A 21663-nucleotide genomic window follows, 5' to 3' on the forward strand; every position below is an offset into this window, starting at 1 on the left:
TGAAACCTCAAAAAATGGTATTTTACGCCATTTTGTATGAAAAATACATAGGTGGTCTCATACTTTTGCACGGCACTGTATAATCATTTAGTATGTGATTAATAGAATTAGAGTTTGAGGCGCTATGTTGGGAAAACTTTTTTGATTATCTCCGTTAAAAGTCGTTGGTCCACTTGTTCCTAATCCAACGTTCTTTTAACATCATGAATATGCTCGAAGATTGCACTCTGGTTTGTAATCTATTCTGCACGATTCAAATCTTTAACAAATAAGCTGTGTTGTTAAAAATGTTGCTACCTAGGTTGCTACTCGCTTAGCTCGCAATTTTCAGCAATTTGCAATAGATCGATGACCATTGATGAGATCTTTGGTATTTTTCGAATCATGCCGAAAAGTATGGGCTTAGTACTCAAAATTTCGCGACCTCGTATTTTTTTATGCAAGATGTGTACTTTACTATACACCATTTTTCTCCGAAGTGAAAATTCTCTAAAGAACGATAACTTGATTTGATATGAGAATCTCTCTCATTGAGGAACAATGATTAGGTGTATCATCAAATTATATTTGATCATATCAGCAGTAGAATTAATGTAAAGTGATGTAAAATAGACGACATTTGAGAACCGTTCTGTCAGTATATATACGAGGAATAATGTTTGTCTCTTTATCACCAGAATTTCGACGAAAATTCTCAATTTTATCTCAGAGTTATTAGAATATCTATTGAATCAGTCGCATTAAATTCCACTAAACAGTGAAAGAGTGAGTGATTTATTGGTTCTTAAAGAGACTAAATTGAGTTTAATAAACTGTTCCACATATTAATTCATACAATAAGCAGAATTTCATTCATCACCATAGTGAATTATCTAAACGAAATTAAAATATTTGTAAGGCTCGACTCAAGGTCTTTATGCATGATTGTATTCGACGAATTTATTTAAAAATCACTTCTTGTATACAATTCGTTTTTCCGAAATCTTTGTAATACGTGCAATTTAGATGAGACTTTTGCAACTGAATTTACTCATAAGCCCCTTGTTATGCAAGTTTTGGATGTTCTTTTTCCAAAGTAGATGAATTAGAGTCTTCCGTAAGTATTTCTTCTGCCATTTTTCCTAGGGGAATTTATCTGTTCGCGAATATATATTATTCGATGGTACATATACTATGCATATTTTACGAATAATGCATTGAATGTACGTATTTTGCGAATATTCGCAGTGAATATACGCAAAATATACGCAATATTCACAGTGTTTTGATTGAGATAAAAACCCCTAGCATTTTTCTGTACGTTTTCTGTTGGAAACTTTGTCGAATGAAGTGTTGAACGAAAAACGGTTTACTTCCTTACATATTGAGGGAATTGAATTAATACTAAACTAAAAAAAAAACAAAAGTACACAAATTGGATCTTATAAATGACGTTCATATGTTGTGGAAAAAGCAGTTCAATTTAAAATTAAATAAAACATAAATGGTTTAAGAAATAAATGCGGATTGTTTAAAGAGCGATCAAAGCGATAAAATGAAATGAATGTGTCATTAAAGGATCAATGAACATTGGTAGCTGCCGGCAATCGTTATACGGATAGGAAACTCTGTAAAGGTTTTCCGCTTTGATTTTATCAAGTTCAATGAAATGCTGTCCATATCGACTATGATTCTTTGGATAGCAAGTGTACATGACAAACCACCGGGTCATTCACATGACAACGAAGTGAGAACAATTTTTTTTCACCTGACCTTACTTCACCGTACCAGAGAGAGATTGATGATGATTTTTTCTTCATCGAAGTAGCCTTTTTGGTATTTTTTTTACTAGTTCCGCAATTTATGCCTTCTTTGCCGGAATGGTCAGCAATGCACACACATATGCAAACACCTAATTGAATTATGATGCACGTCACATGGCCTTCGCATAAATTAAATCGCATTTTTCCTACACAAAGAAAGCATTATACGGCAAACAATGACGACAAGTCAAAACAAAAACATACATAAAAATGACCGCAGACACTGCAAAGAAACAGAAAACAAAGAAAGAAAGAGATGGAGAGAGCTGAAAAAATTAGCAATATTGTGATGATTCATATGGCTAGTGACTAAAATACGTTAGATAAAACATAAAAATTACAACACGTAAATTATATGCATATTCATTCATAAATGCAAATCAAGCATGAACGATTATAGTATGCAACGACAGACAATGTTCAAATTCGGATCGAAAACACGCTCATACAGTCACTTAATGTGCATTGGATGTCTGGTAAAGTGATCTGCACTTTCTATTGGGCAGTTTATCGTTTTTAAAACTCAAAACATGAACACAGAAATGTAGAGCCCAGAATTTTTAATTTCATGTCTGAGAGTGACATCTGTGGATGCAATTGCAATTCGTATATGCTTTGAATTTACTTTTGTACAAAAATTTGAAAGCGCAAATGAGTCGAAGAAGGAAAAAAACAATTAGAAGCAAATTTCCAAACGAGTCTCAGCTATTAATTAATGCATGACAGACAATAGATGATGAATACCAAGCGACAAATGCTTAAGGGCTCAAAAAAACTTTATGGCTCACACAGGTTATCAACTAAAACCTTATCTTTTCAATTTTTGTTTATAAAATTTCTTAAGACGTGCACATAAATTCTGCAGACGATTTCAATATCTAAAGTAGATATACACACAAATACTTTTCGAAAAAAGAATTCGGCTCTTTAAAGGTTTATTATCAAGTCTAACACTTATCAATCATAAATAATACTTACAAAGATGAGATTTTCTTGCGTTTCTTACTTTTTGTCAGCTTAATATTTATCCAAATTTGCAGAGAAGATATAATAATTGCGTAATATGTTTGAATTGAAAAAAATAGGAATTAATCAATCAACATCCAATTGGCAACAAAGCCAAAATTTTCTATTGTATTTTTGAAGTACCAACAACTTCGAATGGCACATTCACTAAAATAATTTCGATTCGGAGGGTTCGGACGAGTAACACGCCAACAGTAAATTTGATGTTGTTCTCCTAAAAAGTCTACCACAAGTTGCCAATGGATGGCCACATTATTGTTATCAGCAGCCAGTCGAGGCGAATATCTTTCATTGTGATAAGCATATTGTATATTGTTAAGTTGCGCGCTAATGCTTTCTTCACTTCGATTACACTGGTCAGTTTCATTGTTTATGTTTTTATGATCGTTATCAGCTTCCTCGTGGCTTGTTGTTAAGGATAAACGTATGTTTTTACATCTGCAAGCACTTCGCACATGTTCAATATTTAAAAGTAATCATACAAATACAAGCGCGCGTGAATGGTTGGCGCTTTCGTTCGTTCGTTCGCCATCCACTTCCATTCTCTGGCACCGTATAACACACAATTGTGACTGATATATGGATAGAGAAGGCACATACATAGATTGAGGTGTTTTGGAAACGGTGTCGAGAAGCGCACTAAACATAAAGCAGTAACAATTCAAAAAGAGCGGGCGCAAGTGCGCCTATATTTTGTGTGTATGTCGCTGTGCTTTTTTTCTTCTTCTTCTTCTTCTTTCGTTCGATCGTTTGTGTACACAAATTTTTGTCGGTTAGCAATTCCAGTTCAGTTGATCATTTGCTTTAGTCGATAAAAGACGCGTAACTAAACACTCTTACTCTCTACTTCAAACGTGATATACCGTTCGACGGTTCGATGAATTCGAAATTATTTACAGCGAATCGGCGTTTTTAATAGAAACGATTCAATTTTTGTCGTTTGATTTTTTCGTCAAATTTTGTTTTTGAAGAATAACAAGGTGAAAATTATCTTTTCAGAATTTAAAAAAATAATAATTATTATAATAAATTTGTTCATTGGTTCAGAGAGTGTGCCAAATGTTCATTTGTGTAAATGATAATTTAAAACGGTAATCAATTCAAATTGTTTAAATGAGAATGAAAACAAATAGTTCTTAGTCAACACATTTAAAAGAAGAAGAAAAAAGATGAAAATCGCGTTTAATACCAGTTTTGCATGAAAATGCATGATCACATCGCATAATAATATGTTTCTATTTTGAGAAAAACTTTTTGATGGTTGGGAATTTAGAACGGCGAATGCCCCAAAAAATATTATTATAATATCGCGTGAAATGCCCATCTGAATAATAACAAATTATTAAGCTCTATTCCATTTAGTTTTTTTAATTGCGAAAATGTTTTTTCGTACTGTTTTAAATACCATTTAATTATAAATTTTTTTCTCCGGCATAACGGACTTTTCGAATAGTCAGAAAATTCATTTGCTCTGTTCGAATAATATACGTTCTTGTGCATTGCAGTGCAACTGCTACTCGAAATAATTAACCGGTATTGTGTTGTGTTGTATTGTGTTCACTACCTTGTAAATTATGTGAGTGCATTCTTTTTTTTTTTGTTTTTTGAAATAATTATATGACAACAGAGTAACGAAGAACTGTCTTTTGAGATGTAATAAGTATTAAGATCACCGTGAAAACCGAAATCGAATTTTATCAGAGCAAAAAAAACAACAATAATCACAACTTTTAAAAGGAAATAAATTGTTGATAAAAGAAATATCGATCAAGATTTTAATAAGGAAAAACGAAACAAAAACAGAGTTGAGAATGTAGGATGATTTTTTCGAATGTATTCAAGGAACACAATCACCATCAAGTGCTCAAGATTTGATTGTGTTGCGAATTTGTTTCGGTTATAAATTCATGGATTGAAATGGATGAGGGTCATTCGTTTCCGTTGCGTTTTCACTGAATTTCAAATTTCGGTTGATGTTAATTTAATTAAACGAAAAGAAGAAAAAAAATCTGATACGATGACACTATTAGTTGTGACCGAGAGATGCTGTGTGTGTGTAATGTGCCACAAGTGGGCTGCATTCGGGTTGAAAGCGAATGGGAGAGAAAGATGAAGATATAGATGGTGTGCAAAAGGGAAAGACGACACATACAAATCGTATTTTAAAACAAATAAATGGACGAGAAACGATATAATTAATAATGTCATGATCACATATCTCTCTCTCTGTGTGTGTGCTTTTTTTTCCAAGTGAAATTCATTTCAAGCGCCAACAGGTTGCACAAAATTGGCTGAGCGGTATTGGTTTAACGTATTTATACATGTATACTCGTTGCATGCAGATTCGCCAAAATCCAAAGTGGCGCACTTAAAGAGCAGAGTTAAAAGTAGAAAAAAAAGTATACAACGGGTAGAAATGCCATCATTCAATCGAATGAACAGCCAACAATACGGCCAAAAAAATTGACTTGTTTTGGAACAAAAAAAATTACTATCGATTTCTGATCTACATGTTGCGCGCAAGCGGACGCTTAAGAGTATCATACGATTACAATGTTGCAAAGTTTCTCTTATTGACCGAAATCTAGAGATGAAGAAAGAAATAAAAAAAAGTGTCGCAATTACACAATCGAAATTGTATGTGTCATTTACCGTGTGAGAAAGAGAGCGACAGAAAAACTTCGATCGAATAAATTGTCTTGCTGCGATCGGCGGGTGCACGATAATGTAACAACACCAAACAAACCTTTACACATAGTTTCTCTGGCTCTTGGTCAATTCGCTTAGAACAAATGTGATAAGACTCATAAGCCGAAGATGATGTTCAAAGTAAAATAGAAATCGTTGTTTTTTTTCCAAATCGGTTTGTTTCAATCGAAGACTTGATTGACATGCTTTCGTTCTTGAAATGAAGCCGCATTCAACGAAACCGAAACCGATTACATCACCAAGAATTTAATCGACAGAGAAAGTTTTCTTTTCACTTTTCTGTCCTCATATTTAAATGAGCATTACCATGAGAGAAGCATCATTTTATTGATGAAAAATCTGTTGAAATCATTGTCGAAATGATGTGCGGGAAAGAACAACATGAAAACATACCAATATATATATATTTTAACCAATCACCTGTGTATGTGTGTGTCTTTGCTAGTTTGTTTCTTGATTGGTTTCGCATTTATGTCCATATCAGCTCAAGCCGATGCATTGTCACCCAGAGCAGCATTAACAGCAGCAACTAGTTTATTGCGCGGTGCGCATGCTGTCACTCCATCTCAAAACACGAATGATTGAGTAATAGTTTTCGGGTTTTCTTACAACTTCCATATATCGATTTCCAAACACGTGAACCAGTGCGCACACCATTTAACAAAAAAAAAAGAGACACAATCAACTTAAATGCGCGCGATTGCTTGCTTTGCCACATAAACCTTCGCTCTTTGCCTGAAATCATAAAGCGCATAAAAAACAGAAAACAACAAAAATATATATATTTTTTCAGTCACACATCAAAAAAGCAATATTTTATCCAAAAAAGCAGTAAAAATGCCCGAATATATTGTCTAAAGCAATGATGCCAAGTGTCGTTTCTAAAACTCTATTAAGATTTCAATAACAAAACAATCTTTTTGGAAAAATTTGTGAATTCGGTTTTAGTGTTTATTGCAACATGATTTTTAGTAGCAAACCGTTTGATCGCTCGTCAGGCTCTAATTTAAAACAAAAACTTTTTTTTCTCGAAAATAATACACATTTTGCGAGAGAGAAAAAAAAATTTATACGCATATTCATATATGCGATTGCCTCAAATGAAATGCGATTTATGACAGGCCATTTGTTGCTTCGTGCTTCATGCGGCTCTCTCGCGGAAAGAGGGCTAAAAAATATGATGAAGAAAAAAAATGTTACTATGTATATAATAAAAGTATGTGTCATTTAAATACGAAGTGTTACGAATAACTAATCAGAAATGTAATATGACAATCGAAAAGCAAGTTCCACCACACGAAAGAAGCACGAAAAATTATTATGCAATTCCAGCAGATTCCGATACGCGCTATTCGCTCTTATTTTTGTTATTGCTATTGTTGTTGTTGTGTGCGTATGGATGAGTATGAATCAGCCAATATGTGTACCGATAAGAAATGCCGAAATCAACATCATCGTCCGTACACAACATTTCATCGTTTCGATTTTCTCTGTCTGATAGTGCGGCATATTTAATGGCTTTTGAAGTAGGAAAAAAAATATATATAAGCAAACTGTGCATTCGAAATAATCATTAAAATGCAAATTTCGTTTCGTTCATGTATGTACACTTATAAATTTTGGCTCATTTGTTATTGTAGTTTCTTGTTCACATACAACACTTCTCTATTTTTGAAACATACAGAAGTCATAAATAAATTCAATTCTAATATTGGACAAGCGACTGGTTTCTTGCAGTAATATAATTTTAATGTTGCTATTTAATTAAATATAGCTCTTGTCCATGCGACTGGTTTTAATTCCGAAAAAAGCCACTTACCAATTACTACCGCCATTCCGATCCATCGTTGAGCATTAATGAACAAAATGTGAGAAAAAAAACTGATCACGTAGTTCAGATCACTTGAATTTTTACGATTGACATAAGTAGACAGGCACACGCACGCATCGTTCTTCAATAGAAACAACATTTGAACATGAATACATTTTTGATCGCAAAAAATAACATATCGTCGCGCAGCAGTTTTGTGTATGAAGGTGCTAATTTTTGATTCTTGATGATTTGTTGTCTCATTTCTCTTTTTCATCGTCATTGGCAAGATCATTGATTTGTGAGCGAAAGAGACAGATGTAAAAACTGAGTCTAGTGTAAATATTTAACTTCAAATAAAAGTGGCATAGCGATAAAATAGGTTTGGAAACCATTGATGAGTATCATAATCAATATTCAGCCTTATTAAGCGATCATTCCCATCATTTTCAAGTGGTTGAGATGTAATCAAAACGCATAAACATCGAAGGGTACTTTAATCAAATGTAGTTTCGTTTGTGGGCAAGCCCAAATGCATCTGCAATCCATGTCGTCGTTCTAAAATTTGACATTCCGTATATTATTAGCACTCATTGTATCGAATAGAGGCAGACAATTTTTCTCGTTCGAAATAAGCCGCAAAGCATACATTCAGTATACAAAATACGTAATGGCATTTGAAATCGAGAGAGAAAAAAATAGCAAACTACTTTTCAGCTTGCATATAAAAAGCGACATTGATTTTGAATTGATCGCACTAGAAAAAGCAAATGTAATGTGATAGCTATTTGCAGTTCAAATTCTCGTAACTATCAATCGAAGAGACAACATAAACAACAACAAAAACAAAATATGCATAAATTCACGTACCCAAGCAAACCATTAACACTACTTTCGAGCGATTTATGTCCGCTTGTTCACATTTTTTCAAACAACATTGCACAGTAAGTGTATGCAAATTCAATCCATGACTTTATTAATCAATTGCACATTTGTGCATATGTATTTATTAAAAAGAACCACTTTTCATGTATCGTATCGATTGGTTTGGATTCTGGAATTTGAATTCGTATGTCGATACAATCGAAAAAGTTGTGGCACACCAACTGTAAAGGTTTTACTTGGGTAGCGCGAAAGTGAAAAACCTTGGCAATCACCAAACTGGGATCGAGATTTTTCACGTTCTCAATGAACGGAGAGCACAAACAAAATAACGCAGACTATGACGCTCAGAACAACAATGACAAAGCAGATAACTGATTTAGATTCTCCATAATGTTGTTGTTTTTTTTAACGAGCGAAAAAATCAAAGCATGCCAGAAATAGAGCGAACAAAATGTTTACAGTGAAGGTGCAAGTGCAATGAAACAATCAAAAGAATAACAAATGAACAAAAGCAGCAGCTACAACAACAGAGAGAAAAAAAACTCACTTTTTCGAACTCAATAACAAATATTAAGTAATCAATAATGTATATGTGTGCGAGTCCACATGAGAGTACTCATTAAATTTGTAGCACACAGAAGTGGCATTAAGGTGTGCATATACGCATCGATATTGGATATGAGATAACATTCACCTGGGCTTATGAGCACTTGTAGCATTGTATAATTTTGTTTCGTTTGTTATTAGAAAGTGGCCACACAGAGCAAGTGTATCGATCAATCGATTGATCGAGAATGTGTGTCTATGAGAAGGATAGAGAGGGAGAATAGTCACAATTGTCAAATGAATTTAATCAATGCTTCCTTGTTGATATAAATCTGCTATCTTTATTTTATCTTTCCTAATTACGATTATTCTAGAGCTGTTTGATGTAACAGAAATGCCATTCATAGCTACTTAGATATTAGAAACTCGGGTAATTTCAGTGTTGTCGCACGCACAATCAGTGCATTGAACGCAAATGCCAAACGATTAGCATAATTCGTTCGAAATGATTGCTTCTAATCTAATTGCTTTTGGTGTAATGGTGAACACTTAGAAATCGTTTCTAATCGTTGGAATATTTGTACATGTACCGACAAAAAAAATTAATGTTTAATAATTGAAAGGTTCGAAGTTTGAATAAAAAAAAAATATAAATCAAAAATAATCCACCGTTACACACCGCTACTTTATTCGGTATGCATTGCATATTTACGAACAAAAAAAAATTAAGCACGATAAATTCAAATGTTGGTTTTTACAATAAATTTTTCGCAACATCCACACTAACACACACACACTTGATTTTCACAAAAATACACCGAGCATTTGGATTTGGTGCATTCGGGCCACTGCCGCCAACAACGACATGTTTAAATTTATGAAAATCACGTTGGATCAATATGTGGCAATGCGAAAAATCGCGATCGTGCATGGTTGCCAAGAAAAAAAAACACTATAAAATACTAAAAGAATATTAATATGCGAAAATGCAACGCTTGGTGTGATTTTCGATTTAGTGTTTGAACTGAAATGAATAACAGCAGCGACGACGATGACGACAAAACAAAATAGTATTCTGTTTGATGTTGTATTTGGTGAATGTAATAAACCGTCCACATTTTTTTTAAATATTAGTTTTCATTTAATTTGGTTTCAAAGGCAGCAAACAGATATTGGCAATCCGGCGAAAATTGCCAGACCCAAACCATATGAAAAGTGCAACGAAGTCAAAATCTAAAATTCATTTAAAAAAAAATTTCGTTTACACCAAAATCAATGTGTGAATATTCCATCATTGACCAATTGATTTACATTGCGCACGCGTACATTCTTGTGCACTGTCTTACAACGGAAACTCGATTCAATTTTCACAAATAGACTACATGGGTGCACAAGTGGACTTCTCGTTTCGATGATATTCGAAATTGAACAGGTCGATTTTTTATTCGGCATTTAAATAGAACAGCCATATTTATATTGAAAGTGAAATGCTTTGCGATTGCACAGAATTTGCAAAATATGGCAGAAATACTTGAGAAATTAAACATATGCAGAGATACGGAGAGAAAGAGAAGAGAAAGAGAAAGAAAGAGTTTGGGTCAAGCGCATTATCGCCATTAATTTTGTGACGGTTTTATGCATAAGGTCCATTGAGTTTTACCATTCTGTCATTTACGTGTGTTACACATTCTGTATTAAGAGAGTGTGTATATCATTTTTGTTGTTGTAATTTTAAATTCACCTCGAAACGAAATTCCATGCGATTATGAATTTGATTTCGTGATTTCGTCATCGATTGCTGTCTGCAACGACGACAAAACGAAAGTAAAATGTCAATTTCATGTTGTTACCTCTCTCTCTCTCTCTCTCTCTCTCTCTCTCTCTCTCTCTCTCTGTGGATTTTTTCTCTCTTCAATTTGTTCAATGCAAAAAATCAACAACATCTTCACGCTTGACTTAGTTGGTCGATAATACACGGCCCATATAAAAATAAAGTGTGTTCGACGTACAACGAAAGACAAATGATATAGACGACGAAACCGCGTTACAAGTGTCACATGGCATGTTGAACATGTGACAATAACAAAACTGTATGCTCAACAAGATACAAAACCGAAAGAAAAAAAAACTCGCTTATCAGTTAATTTCATCCAAATTAATGGGCATTTCATTATAAAATCTCTGTGTAACAAATATCAAGGCCAAATTTAGTGCGTCAAACAAAAGACTGTCTTTGAATCATGGTCATCATCTATTTCAAATCTTTTAATAGCTCTATCAACACACCGATGCATGGCATCATCATACCACTATTGTATGCTATTTTGTCATTTTTCCAAAATGACAGACAAAAAACTATATAAGTATTATGAAATTAACATTGAATGCTAAAAATGCACTCGATTAAATTATTCCAATGATCGGCGTTAAAACGATAGTAACATTTTCGGTTTTTCCACCACAAATTGTCGGTTTTTCCCCCCGCCATTCAAATAAACAATCTATCAATAATAGCGCTCACGGTCAATTGTAGCCCAGATTTTTGTGTCAAATAAATTGTGATCGGAAATTAAGGTTCCGATTTCAATAAAAAAAAAACAAACTCAATACGTAAATTGTTGTAATTGATACAAAATGCACGGTGTTTGAAGGAAAATCAAATCGATTTAAAAATGGATACAAAACAATAAAAATACACAATATTTTATGTAATTAAAAATAACATAAAAAAATGTGTGTCGAAAGACAGACGAACGCACAAACAAAACTAGCCCGAAAATAATAAAGTAATAAACATTTTTGAATGTGAAGAAAAATGAAGAATTAATATAAACAACCAATTTATCGTCAGATAAAAACCATGGCATTAAAATGTTGCGTGCAATTCATAAATCTTTATGTTGCGGCGCAACATAATTGTTTATTTCGACCTTTCTTTTACACATTGTTGCATTACAGCGGCTGTCTGCTGCCTCTTTGATGTTATGCAATTTTATGTTTTCAATCAAAAAATTCGTCAAAAACAAAAATTAAAAGACACAAGCGTTAAAATGAGTGCATTACGGTCATTTTTATTGTATTCATTAGTTTCATCGAGATTTTTTTTTAATTAATTTTTTCTGATTTCAACAACACATTATGGCCGTACAAATCGCGATCACATTACGGATTGTTGTTGTTTTTCGTTTGAAAGATGACAAAAAACAAATCAGCAGCTGGTTTGTGTATGAAATATATCGGTGACTCTTGCGTGAATATATGCATATTCATTATGTCGACAGATTTAGATGTGTGTTTTCAGTCATATGTGTGTGGTGTGTGTGGTGTGTGTGTGTGTTTTTTTTGCATCGTTTTGTTTTCCTCATATGTTGACATCGAACGCAAAGACTTATTTGATTCAAGTTCATGGTTGCATTTCATTTTGTTTGCGTTTCTTTTATTTTCGACTGTTTATACATGTTGTGTGTGCGCGCGTGCGAGCGCTCACTTGCCGGATATTGATTCTCTCTTTTACTTGCACGCAACATGATAAATCGCTGACCGATTAAACACCTCAACGAAGAATTTACTCCGTTTTTTTTAAGTTTCAAATGGAAATTTTTCCATTCGGTTAAAAATGACGGATACTAAAGTAAGCGATATCCGAATGCGAACTATTCCATTTTCTTCGTGTATTTTTTCTTGCATGATCCAAATTCATAGCTTACGTCAAACAATATTGACATATTCTGCAATAAAATGAAACGATGCCAATGCGCATCTACGTTGCATCTTATTTATGGGTGAAAGTTTTTCATTTGATAGTAATTGTTCAATGCAGTTTGTAGTGATAATTATGATGGCATCAACAGAGAGCTACAAAAACTTCATTCATTCGCATGGGAAAAAAGAGCTTTTAGCAATTTTCTCGCCTTTTTTCACATGCAAATTTGTTTGTTTTTTATTTCTAAATTACACAGCGCACTTGTTTTTACCGAAATAAATTTTGTCGCATCACGAATGAAAAGAAGTGAGTGTTTGTTTTTGTTGTTTCGTTGGTAGCAACTGTGAATAATAATGCATGCAAAAGTGGATGTGCACTGCGCAAATATAGTCACATTCTTAGAAATGGCAAGTGCAGAAAAGTGAGGTAAAAAAATAAGAAAACTACTACTATGCTACTGTTTGTTTACGATAAGCACATCGTTAACAACCTGTAATAGATTTATTGGATGCGTTCGCGCTCAAGAGTATGGAATGCACTGCGCTCGTTCGTGGAACCACAACCAATTGCATCGTTTCTGTTTGGTTCAGTCAATATAGTACATGCTATATATGTGACGTTTGTTTTCATTCAAAACTTATTCATTATTTTTTTTTCGCTGGCATTTTGCCGTTAACGCTTCGAATCATAATTTATTTATTGCACAATTGCTCATTCAAAAACTATTACTATTATTATTACGAGTATGTGTGCCGTGCACGTTTTGCGAGTCAACTATATTTTTTTCGGTCTCATTCATATGTACACTCAAGATAAAACTACTTTTTTTGTGTTTACGTGATTCATGAGCAGCTTGGATGAACAATTAGGTTGATGCACATGGAATCTTTTAGTCAAACATTCGACATGATACTTTGGTGAAATTGAAATCAAGAAACTTCAACAAATGATCTTTCTTTTTAAGAATAAAATAAATTCTTTCGCTGAAGAAAAAAAGCAGATACAAATCTTTCGTCAAAAAATTGCATTCTTCGAGTGCAAGTTTCGATTTTGAGGAAATAATGTTCACTATTCATATCTAATAATTTGATACAATGGATCCAAAGCTCACGTGTAACCATGGTTCATTTAAAAAAAATCACCTCCTCGGAAGATTGTTGGATGCGATATCTGCAAGAGCAAATCATCCGTAGTGGCAGCATCTCAACACGAATTTTATTCAATCGTCGATGTATTCAAAAGCAATAATGCAATTAATAGCTATGAATGTTTATCACTCAAACACCTTGATGGCGAATGGAAAACTATATGGTGCTGGCAAACAAAACGGTGCAATGGTCGAAGATTGGTTTTGCATCGTGTGTTGTTTTGCACTTTGTGGCCGGTGCTTGTCTAATAAAACACGATTATTTTACCAAACATAAAATGCTACGAACAAGAAGTAAATATAAAATACGGGCACATATGCTATGCCTGCCTATCAACACATTTCGAGTAAAATATCAACCATAAGGTTTCGAATTCATCGAGCACAAATGGGCACGTCATTTCTTCCTCTTTTGTTTCTTTTCCATCGTGCAGCATTTTTTTCGTCTTCTTTTTCTTTTCATTTTCTTCAATAAACTAAATATATTCAATATCGTTACTCCACGGAGGCTCGCTCGCTCGCTTACTCGCGTCAATTGTATTTATTGTTGTTATTCTTGCTGGTAATTTTATTGCATGCTCATTCGGTTCTTATGTAATTGTTTCTGCTGATTTTTTATTTTTTATTTCTACAATTGCGTTCAACTGTAGCTGTGTGATTGTGAAGAAATGTAAAGAGAAAAAAAAATAAGTACGGCAGAGGTGCAAAAAAAATCGTGAATACATACACAGCACAGCATATGAAAAAAATAAATACAAATCATACAAGAAATGAAAGTCACAAAGAGTTTATAATTATTATTTGTCGGTTTTTTTATGTGCGCAAAGGCGTAGTGACTTTTATCTTCACTTTTCTCGGTTAATTGTCAGGTGTTTTTTTTCTTGCACGTTTGGGTGTGTGTGTGTGTGTTCGGATGACTATTATTGTTTGGCCGGACACTCATTTTAATATGTGGTTGACTTGAGTTTACTTTTTTTTTGAAAAAAAGTTCAGTCTTATTCGAAGATTTCGAGAATTACGCGCGAACACCGGCTTCAGCGGCGCCATTGCGCTGAAATGATTACGACGCGATTATTATTGAATCGTTTATTATGCCAACATAATAATAACATCATTACAACAAAACGTGCTCACTAGAGTGGTCCTGAAAAAAAATTATATCGTATCGAGATGTCCAAACAAAAATTAAGGGTAGAAAAAGGGTTAAAATATTGTATGGGAGGAACCCTTATTTTCGATTGAAATTTCTTCAAATTTAGTGAGATTGGGTATTTTGGTAAGAAAATAATATTTACAAGTTTTCACTGTGATTAAGTTAGTCTTGACTCCAAATGAATTTGTCAATCGAGAAAACTTGGAAATCTCCAAGTTGATCGACTTTTGGATGAAACAAAAACGGCAAACATGTAATTTTTTCATGTATTTCACCAAACCAGATGGGACATCATAAACTTTTTTTGGGGGACCACTCTAGTGCTCACTCGCACTGCTGATTTGCCAATTTTATTCTGATCAATATGCGCGCTATGTTTTTAAAATATCCAAAAACTGCAATTCCACTTAAAAATGATGTAAATTTTAAATTATTTGTACGCAATTCGTAATTTATGTGATTTACACACAAAGAATTAAGATTCAACTATGACTATCGAGATTTTTTTTTCGTTCATATATTGATTTTGTGTCTTTTGTTTTGCGTGTTAGATTTTAATTGATTTTGTGCTATGTTTGCGACGAAAAAAAACCGTGGCAAGTAGTATTCAGTTTTCATAGAAATGCTCACGTAAATGTTGAATGTAAATAGTTTTGCTAATTGAACAACAAACAAAACCGAGTGAACGATAGATAGCGAAAAGAGAGACGACGGAGAGTGAGAAAAATGCCATTTCGCACATGGAATGGAATTAAAAACCTTGCCGTCATCATTCATTCGCAATTTTAATAAGAGTTTTACGCTTGAAAATCTCAATTTCAAAGTCAAAAAGCTTAAATGACAACTAAATGTTTACAAGTCGTGGACCGATTCACTTATAAATGGAAAACATAATCATATTTGCTGATTTTTCTCTTTCTCTTCTCTTCTTCTAGCTTGTACATGTAATCACGCTATATTACGGTGCATTTTGTATTTGAATATGATCGACGTTGATTATACTTGGCTCTTGGCGTTCCGTGTGTGTTACGATAGCACTTTTATCTATCTCTATTTCTCCGTCTTTTTCTCATCTCTTGCACTGACTCTAAAACTATTTTTTTTTTATTCATGTGCTAACTATTTCCTACACAAGAGCACCCATTCACACCGTCTATTCCGGTTTGGTGTTAATGATTCGATTGATTGAAACCGAATAAGATGAATCTTGGAATTGATTGTTTCGTAAGTTGAAAGCTCACAGCTTATTTTTTCAATCGTCATTCAAATGAAAGAAGAAGAGACAAAAAATTCGGATGTTTCTTTTTTCAACAATGTCGAAGGTCATCATTCAAAATTCTTAAGAGTCTTCGAAAATGTTTGAGATCACTTCATTAGGAGGCCCATTGACCGGACAAATTGTTTCGGATGTTAAATTGAAAATTTGATGAATATCAAAAATCGAACAAACAAAAGCAATAAAATTCACACAAATTTGTCTGGGGTCAATTGCTTTGAGTAGCAGTACTACGCACACAATGGTCACTCAACTTCTAGAGCACCATCTAATATGATTTAAACAATTTCATTTTTCGATTATCACTTTATTTTATTGTCCAACTTTGAAATGGTTTCGTGTAAATTTATTCAATTCCGTTTTAATTTATTATTCTTATGAGAAAATCATATTTCATTTTGATTTCACAGAATGAATATGAATTACGGATTATTGTTGATATTTGCTGGTATCAGCAGCACATTGGCCGCTGATATTCTGATGATGACGATGGGCGGAACAAAATCCCATAAAATACCATTTCTTGAGTTGGCCAGAGGTCTAATTCCAAGGTAATTCCAAATCATATCAGTCAGACACTCACACAAACAACACTCAAATATGATTTCATACATTCCATAAAATCTCTCATACTTTTTTCCTTTATATAAAAAAAAAAAAAAAAAAAAAAAACAAACAAAACACTAAAAAATTGATCGTTCGTATTATCAATTTAAAGTGTAATCAATTTATTGAAACAAAACCAAAACCGATAAATTCCAGAGGCCATAACATAACATTTCTGAGTGGATTTCCAGCTGATTATAGTGATAGTGGTTTGCATGAGATCACACCAGCCGGTTTATCGGAGTACATACAAAATTATACGAATTGGGATTTGGTTGGCGTGAGAATGAGCGGTACATTACCGTACAGTGTATGGGATGTGATGCGTTTTGCATTTGAGGTAATATCGATATGCCTGCCATACTTTTATGGTACAATCATAAAAATGTACATAAACATAGACCGCTGATAGTACTATCGTAAATTCCACTTTGAATTGATTATGGTTTTCTTTCTCCATTTTCGAATTTGTTCGACTTTAGTCTTGTGATGCAATGCTCAACGATGCCGAAACAAAGAATTTGCTAAATCGTCATTTTGATTTGGTGATATTGGATGGAGCGTTTCCGGAATGTGCTGTTAGTTTAGTGTACGCATTCCGTGCACCATTCATGATGATTAACACAGTTGGGCTCTATACCGGTATGTCATACCGAATTGATGGACGCATCTCGGTCATGTTATGAATTCTCAATTCCAAGCAGCTGAAAATAATGAAAATCGATTTTTCTCTTTTCGTTAAACAGGTAGTTTGTCGCTGGCTGGCAATCCATCACCGTATTCAACCACACCAATTTTCTTCAGTTCGTTCACCGACGAAATGAATTTGTATCAACGATTCCTGAACACAATGTACACAGTGTTCGCGTATTCGGTGCATCGGGTAAGATGATTTCCGTTGTATTTTTATTTATTTATTTGTTTATTGTCTGTTCGCCACATTTACGAGAAAGGTATCAGATAGAGAAAAAAAAACAAACAACTACCAATAAAAGTTAATTGCATGTGCATAAAATGCATCATTCATATCACTTTCATTTTCAATTCAAACTGGTTGTCAAACGTACCGACGATCACGACGACAACGACGAAAAAAATTCTAGAAATCACTGTTCGAGAATGATGTCAATGTTATATTTTTATTACAAACATTCAATTTTACAACGTTGATCATTTTTCACCTTTTCTGCATAAATTAACCCAAATCGACGTGGATTCTTCGCGGTGCATACGTGCATAGATCTCTCGCGCCTATATATGGCAACGCAAAAAAAAACATTGCAAACATTCACACGAACATTCAATGTACTACTGGTTTTTATTGAATGTACCAAAAACAACAACAAAATCTTTACACACTCACGCACAGACTCATACAGAACAGAGAGAATATATTTATGGTTGTTAGTGCCATTCATTATTATTACTTCTAATCCGGTGTGCGTATGAAAGTGTTGCATAATTGCATCGTCAATTGAATCCGGTTAAAGTCGCCAATCTTTTTTTTTATCCGTCATTCGATCTTGCATGCTCATAATGGATTGAATGCACTTTCGTGTGCTACGCATATTCTCGTAAATACTCATTTTCTTCTTCTTCTTGTGAAGTGTGTGTTTGCTGGTTTGTCGTTCATCATTACGTTTGAATTGATCCGGTCGATTAGACATTGTGATTGTCACACATGGTTCATTGAATGTTTGTTTGTGTGTGTGTGTGTTGCCGTTTATTTGCGTTTAATGAGTCAATTAAATATTTTGTAGCTAAATAGACCTGTTTTGTTTCTCTCAAATTTGTTCGCCACCGGATCTATGCGATATATAGATTTGTTATTATGTTGTTGTTGTTGTTGTTGTTGCTGTACTTGTTTCGTTTGTATATCGTCATAATATGCAATGCAATTCTCTGTTTCACTCGTATATGGGTATTCCTCTGATCTTTTTATGCATCATTTAGTATTAACATAATTATTATTTATTTTTCGGCTTGTTTTTACAGTATCTCACTCTCACTCACCATTCATTTTCCATTCAATAAGAGTGTTTTTTTTACGAAATATCTAGATATATGTGTTTGTGTTTCTTCAATTCTTTTTTTTTTTCATTTCATTTATAGGTATCGATGTTACTGTTGCAATCGGTCGTTCGGAATCACTTGGGCGGTGATGTACCGAATGTGTATGACTTAACACGTAACGTTAGTTTTATACTGCAAAATGGCCATTCAAGTGTATCATATTCACGACCATTGCTGCCAAACGTAGCTGAAATTGCGTGCATCCACTGCAAACCGGCTCGACCATTGCCAAAAGTAATTAATCGCATTTCATTTTTTTATACATATACAGCATTTTTTCTTGCATCGTATCGACATCAACAGCAGTAGTTGCTATGCGATTATATCTTTGATTTCGTTGGCACCTTCTACCTCCGAATGCATATGCCAGTTTTGGCTAGTTTGCTTAACATATTCTCGCATTCTGTCACTCAACTTTTCTGCTTAACGATCAAGTTGAAAAGAGTTCCGGTTTTTTTCCCCAGCAATTCACACATTTTAACGAAAACTATAAACCTTTTTTTTTTCTCGCGACAGGAACTGGAAGAATTTGTCATGGGTTCTGGTGAATCTGGTTTTATTTATGTGTCGATGGGTTCGTCAGTTAAAGCGGCTAAAATGCCAGAACATTTACGGAAACTATTTATACGGACATTCGCTCAAATTCCATACCGTGTGATTTGGAAATACGATGGTAGCATTGCGGATATGAAGGACTTACCACCAAACGTTAAAATCGGCACATGGCTACCACAACAAGATATTTTGGGTAACACAACTTATGAGATAAATCTTCTTTTTTTTATTTATGCATTATTACTGACACTGAAATCTAATACGTTGAAACGGGTTGAAATTCGATTTTTTTGTTAATTTAACGTTTTTGTCAAAATAGGCCATCGAAAACTTCGTGCATTTGTCACACATGGTGGCCTGTTATCAATGTTTGAAAGTGTTTATCATGGCGTTCCACTGGTTACGATGCCTGTGTTCTGTGATCATGATGTGAATGCTGCCAAAGCCGTTGCGGATGGATATGCACTGCGACTCGACTTGGAAACATTATCATCGGATAAATTAAGTAAGTCTTAATCTAATAAGTGAGCATCGGAAGAAAATGTCTGATTATTATCTGTTTCATTTCACGAAAAGTCAAGGGAATTTTAAAAGTGATACATGACGAGCGTTATCGACAAGCAGTCAAGTGAGTTGTTTTTTAAATCGGATCTTTTTTTTCTCGAAGTCATTTTGTATTAACCAAGCACCATTGTTTTATCGGTGTGTACGTTGTAGGAAGTTGCAACGGTTTTTATTGGATCAAAGAACAACACCGTTAGATACAGCCATATATTGGACCGAATATGTGCTTCGACATAATGGAGCTTATCATTTACAATCACCAAGCCGAAATTACAGGTACAACAATTTGCTTTAATTCAGGATTTCTGTCTATTTTGAAGTTTATCATTTATTAAAGAAATTTCCTTTGTCTTTGTATCTTTCCCCCACATCGAAATGGGCAGTTTTGTGCAGTACTATCTATTAGATGTGGTCGCAATGTTTATTGCAATTGTCATGATCACAACATATATCGTGCGACGAATATTACGGTTTGAAGGCAACAGCAAAGTGATCAATAGTCTACTGAAACCGGTTCACATAAAGCAAAAAATTTATTAGAGCTTCAAGCGAAAACAACATCAACGCACAAAATTTTGTGCAAACAAAATTTTCAACGTGCACATCAAATGTTTCGTCAATGGAATGCCAACGTAAATTATTCAATACGATAGAGAGAGAGAGAGAGAGAGATAATTTTATTTTTTTTATTTCACTTCCAATCAACACCAATTATAAAGTAAATGAAACTGACTTGTTGAGTATCCTGGAATATTGATGCAATCGATCGATACAATGTATACGCAAGTTCTAATATGTACGTGTACACAATTATGAAACGCATCTATGGTGTAAAAAAAATGAGAATAAAAATGGAAACCAACGATTGATCAAATAAAATCGATCGAAAATGAAATTAAAAACCATTGTGAATACAAATAGCTTTTATTTATGAACAAAAATCTAGTGTTAAGTGACCAACTTGTTTTGTATAAAAAAAATGTGTAAAATCTTAAGCTAAGTGGTTTATGGTGTAAGAAATTTAGTATAGGGTTAACGAAAGAAAAATATAACAATTCAATTTTATAATTAATATATTATTAAATAGGATGTCTTCTTTTAAAAAAAATAGCGTATGGAACCAAGAAAACCAAAAAAATTCATTGTACAATTGTGTTGTTTTTTATTCTTATTTTGGATAATTATGCCGAATTGCCTATGATATTCAACATTTTTGTTGTACATTTCATTTTGTATATGTTTAAATGTCGTTTAACTGATTTTATGTCTGTTTTGATTGAAGAACTTACAACTAACTCAAAAAATAAAGAATTACTCTTCAAATGAGAAGAATTCGAGTTTATTTTTTCAGACAATATATTGAGCTGACTTGATTATATCACATGACACGAGCTAGCCACCTAAATGGGACATTTTGATTTTGTGACAACCAATAGCACACTACCGTTATTCTACTCATCTGTTATGATCAGTCAGCTCAATATATTGTGTGTAATTTAAAAAAAAAATTCAGAGCTGTTATAAGCACCGCAGGCGAACGGGTACTTTTTTGTAAGTGCTGCTCTTTTTCTTTTTTGTATTCAGTCTTTAAAAAATTATATGGAATAAGTGTCACGCGTCACTGGAACCAAAAACTCTCTCTGCCTCTCTGAAATTTCGTCTATTACTTATTTATTCGCTGACAATAAAGAGGCGTTGCATTAAAAAACAACAGAATGTTGCTTAACTTTCAACAAATTTGGTACCATATTCATAAATTGAATTGATGAGCAATTATACTCATCCGATGTATCAACATAAAAAACGAA

General features: G+C 33.7%; 1 protein-coding gene across 4 annotated transcripts; it reads left to right on the forward strand.

Moving 5' to 3' along the window:
* The first annotated feature begins 3606 nt into the window (after nucleotides 1–3606).
* Nucleotides 3607–20920, forward strand: LOC116346305 (UDP-glucuronosyltransferase 2B15). 4 transcript variants are annotated; one of them, XM_031776275.1, is made up of 12 exons: nucleotides 3607–3808; nucleotides 3876–3919; nucleotides 16468–16608; nucleotides 16820–17003; nucleotides 17146–17305; nucleotides 17410–17546; nucleotides 18776–18970; nucleotides 19253–19484; nucleotides 19611–19796; nucleotides 19868–19919; nucleotides 20009–20131; nucleotides 20239–20920. In XM_031776275.1, the coding sequence occupies exons 2-12, from the start codon at nucleotides 3888–3890 to the stop codon at nucleotides 20393–20395; spliced, it is 1599 nt and encodes a 532-aa protein (XP_031632135.1). In that variant the 5' UTR covers nucleotides 3607–3808; nucleotides 3876–3887; the 3' UTR covers nucleotides 20396–20920. The 4 variants fall into 4 exon arrangements, with proteins under 4 accessions (XP_031632135.1, XP_031632161.1, XP_031632144.1 ...); XM_031776301.1 differs by lacking the exon at nucleotides 3876–3919 and adding an exon at nucleotides 4334–4404; XM_031776284.1 differs by lacking the exon at nucleotides 3876–3919.
* The last annotated feature ends 743 nt before the right edge of the window (nucleotides 20921–21663 follow it).

Source organism: Contarinia nasturtii, unplaced genomic scaffold, assembly GCF_009176525.2.
Source record: "Contarinia nasturtii isolate CC-2019 unplaced genomic scaffold, AAFC_CNas_1.1 Cnas_scaffold_129, whole genome shotgun sequence".
NCBI classification, from domain to species: Eukaryota; Metazoa; Arthropoda; class Insecta; order Diptera; family Cecidomyiidae; genus Contarinia; species Contarinia nasturtii.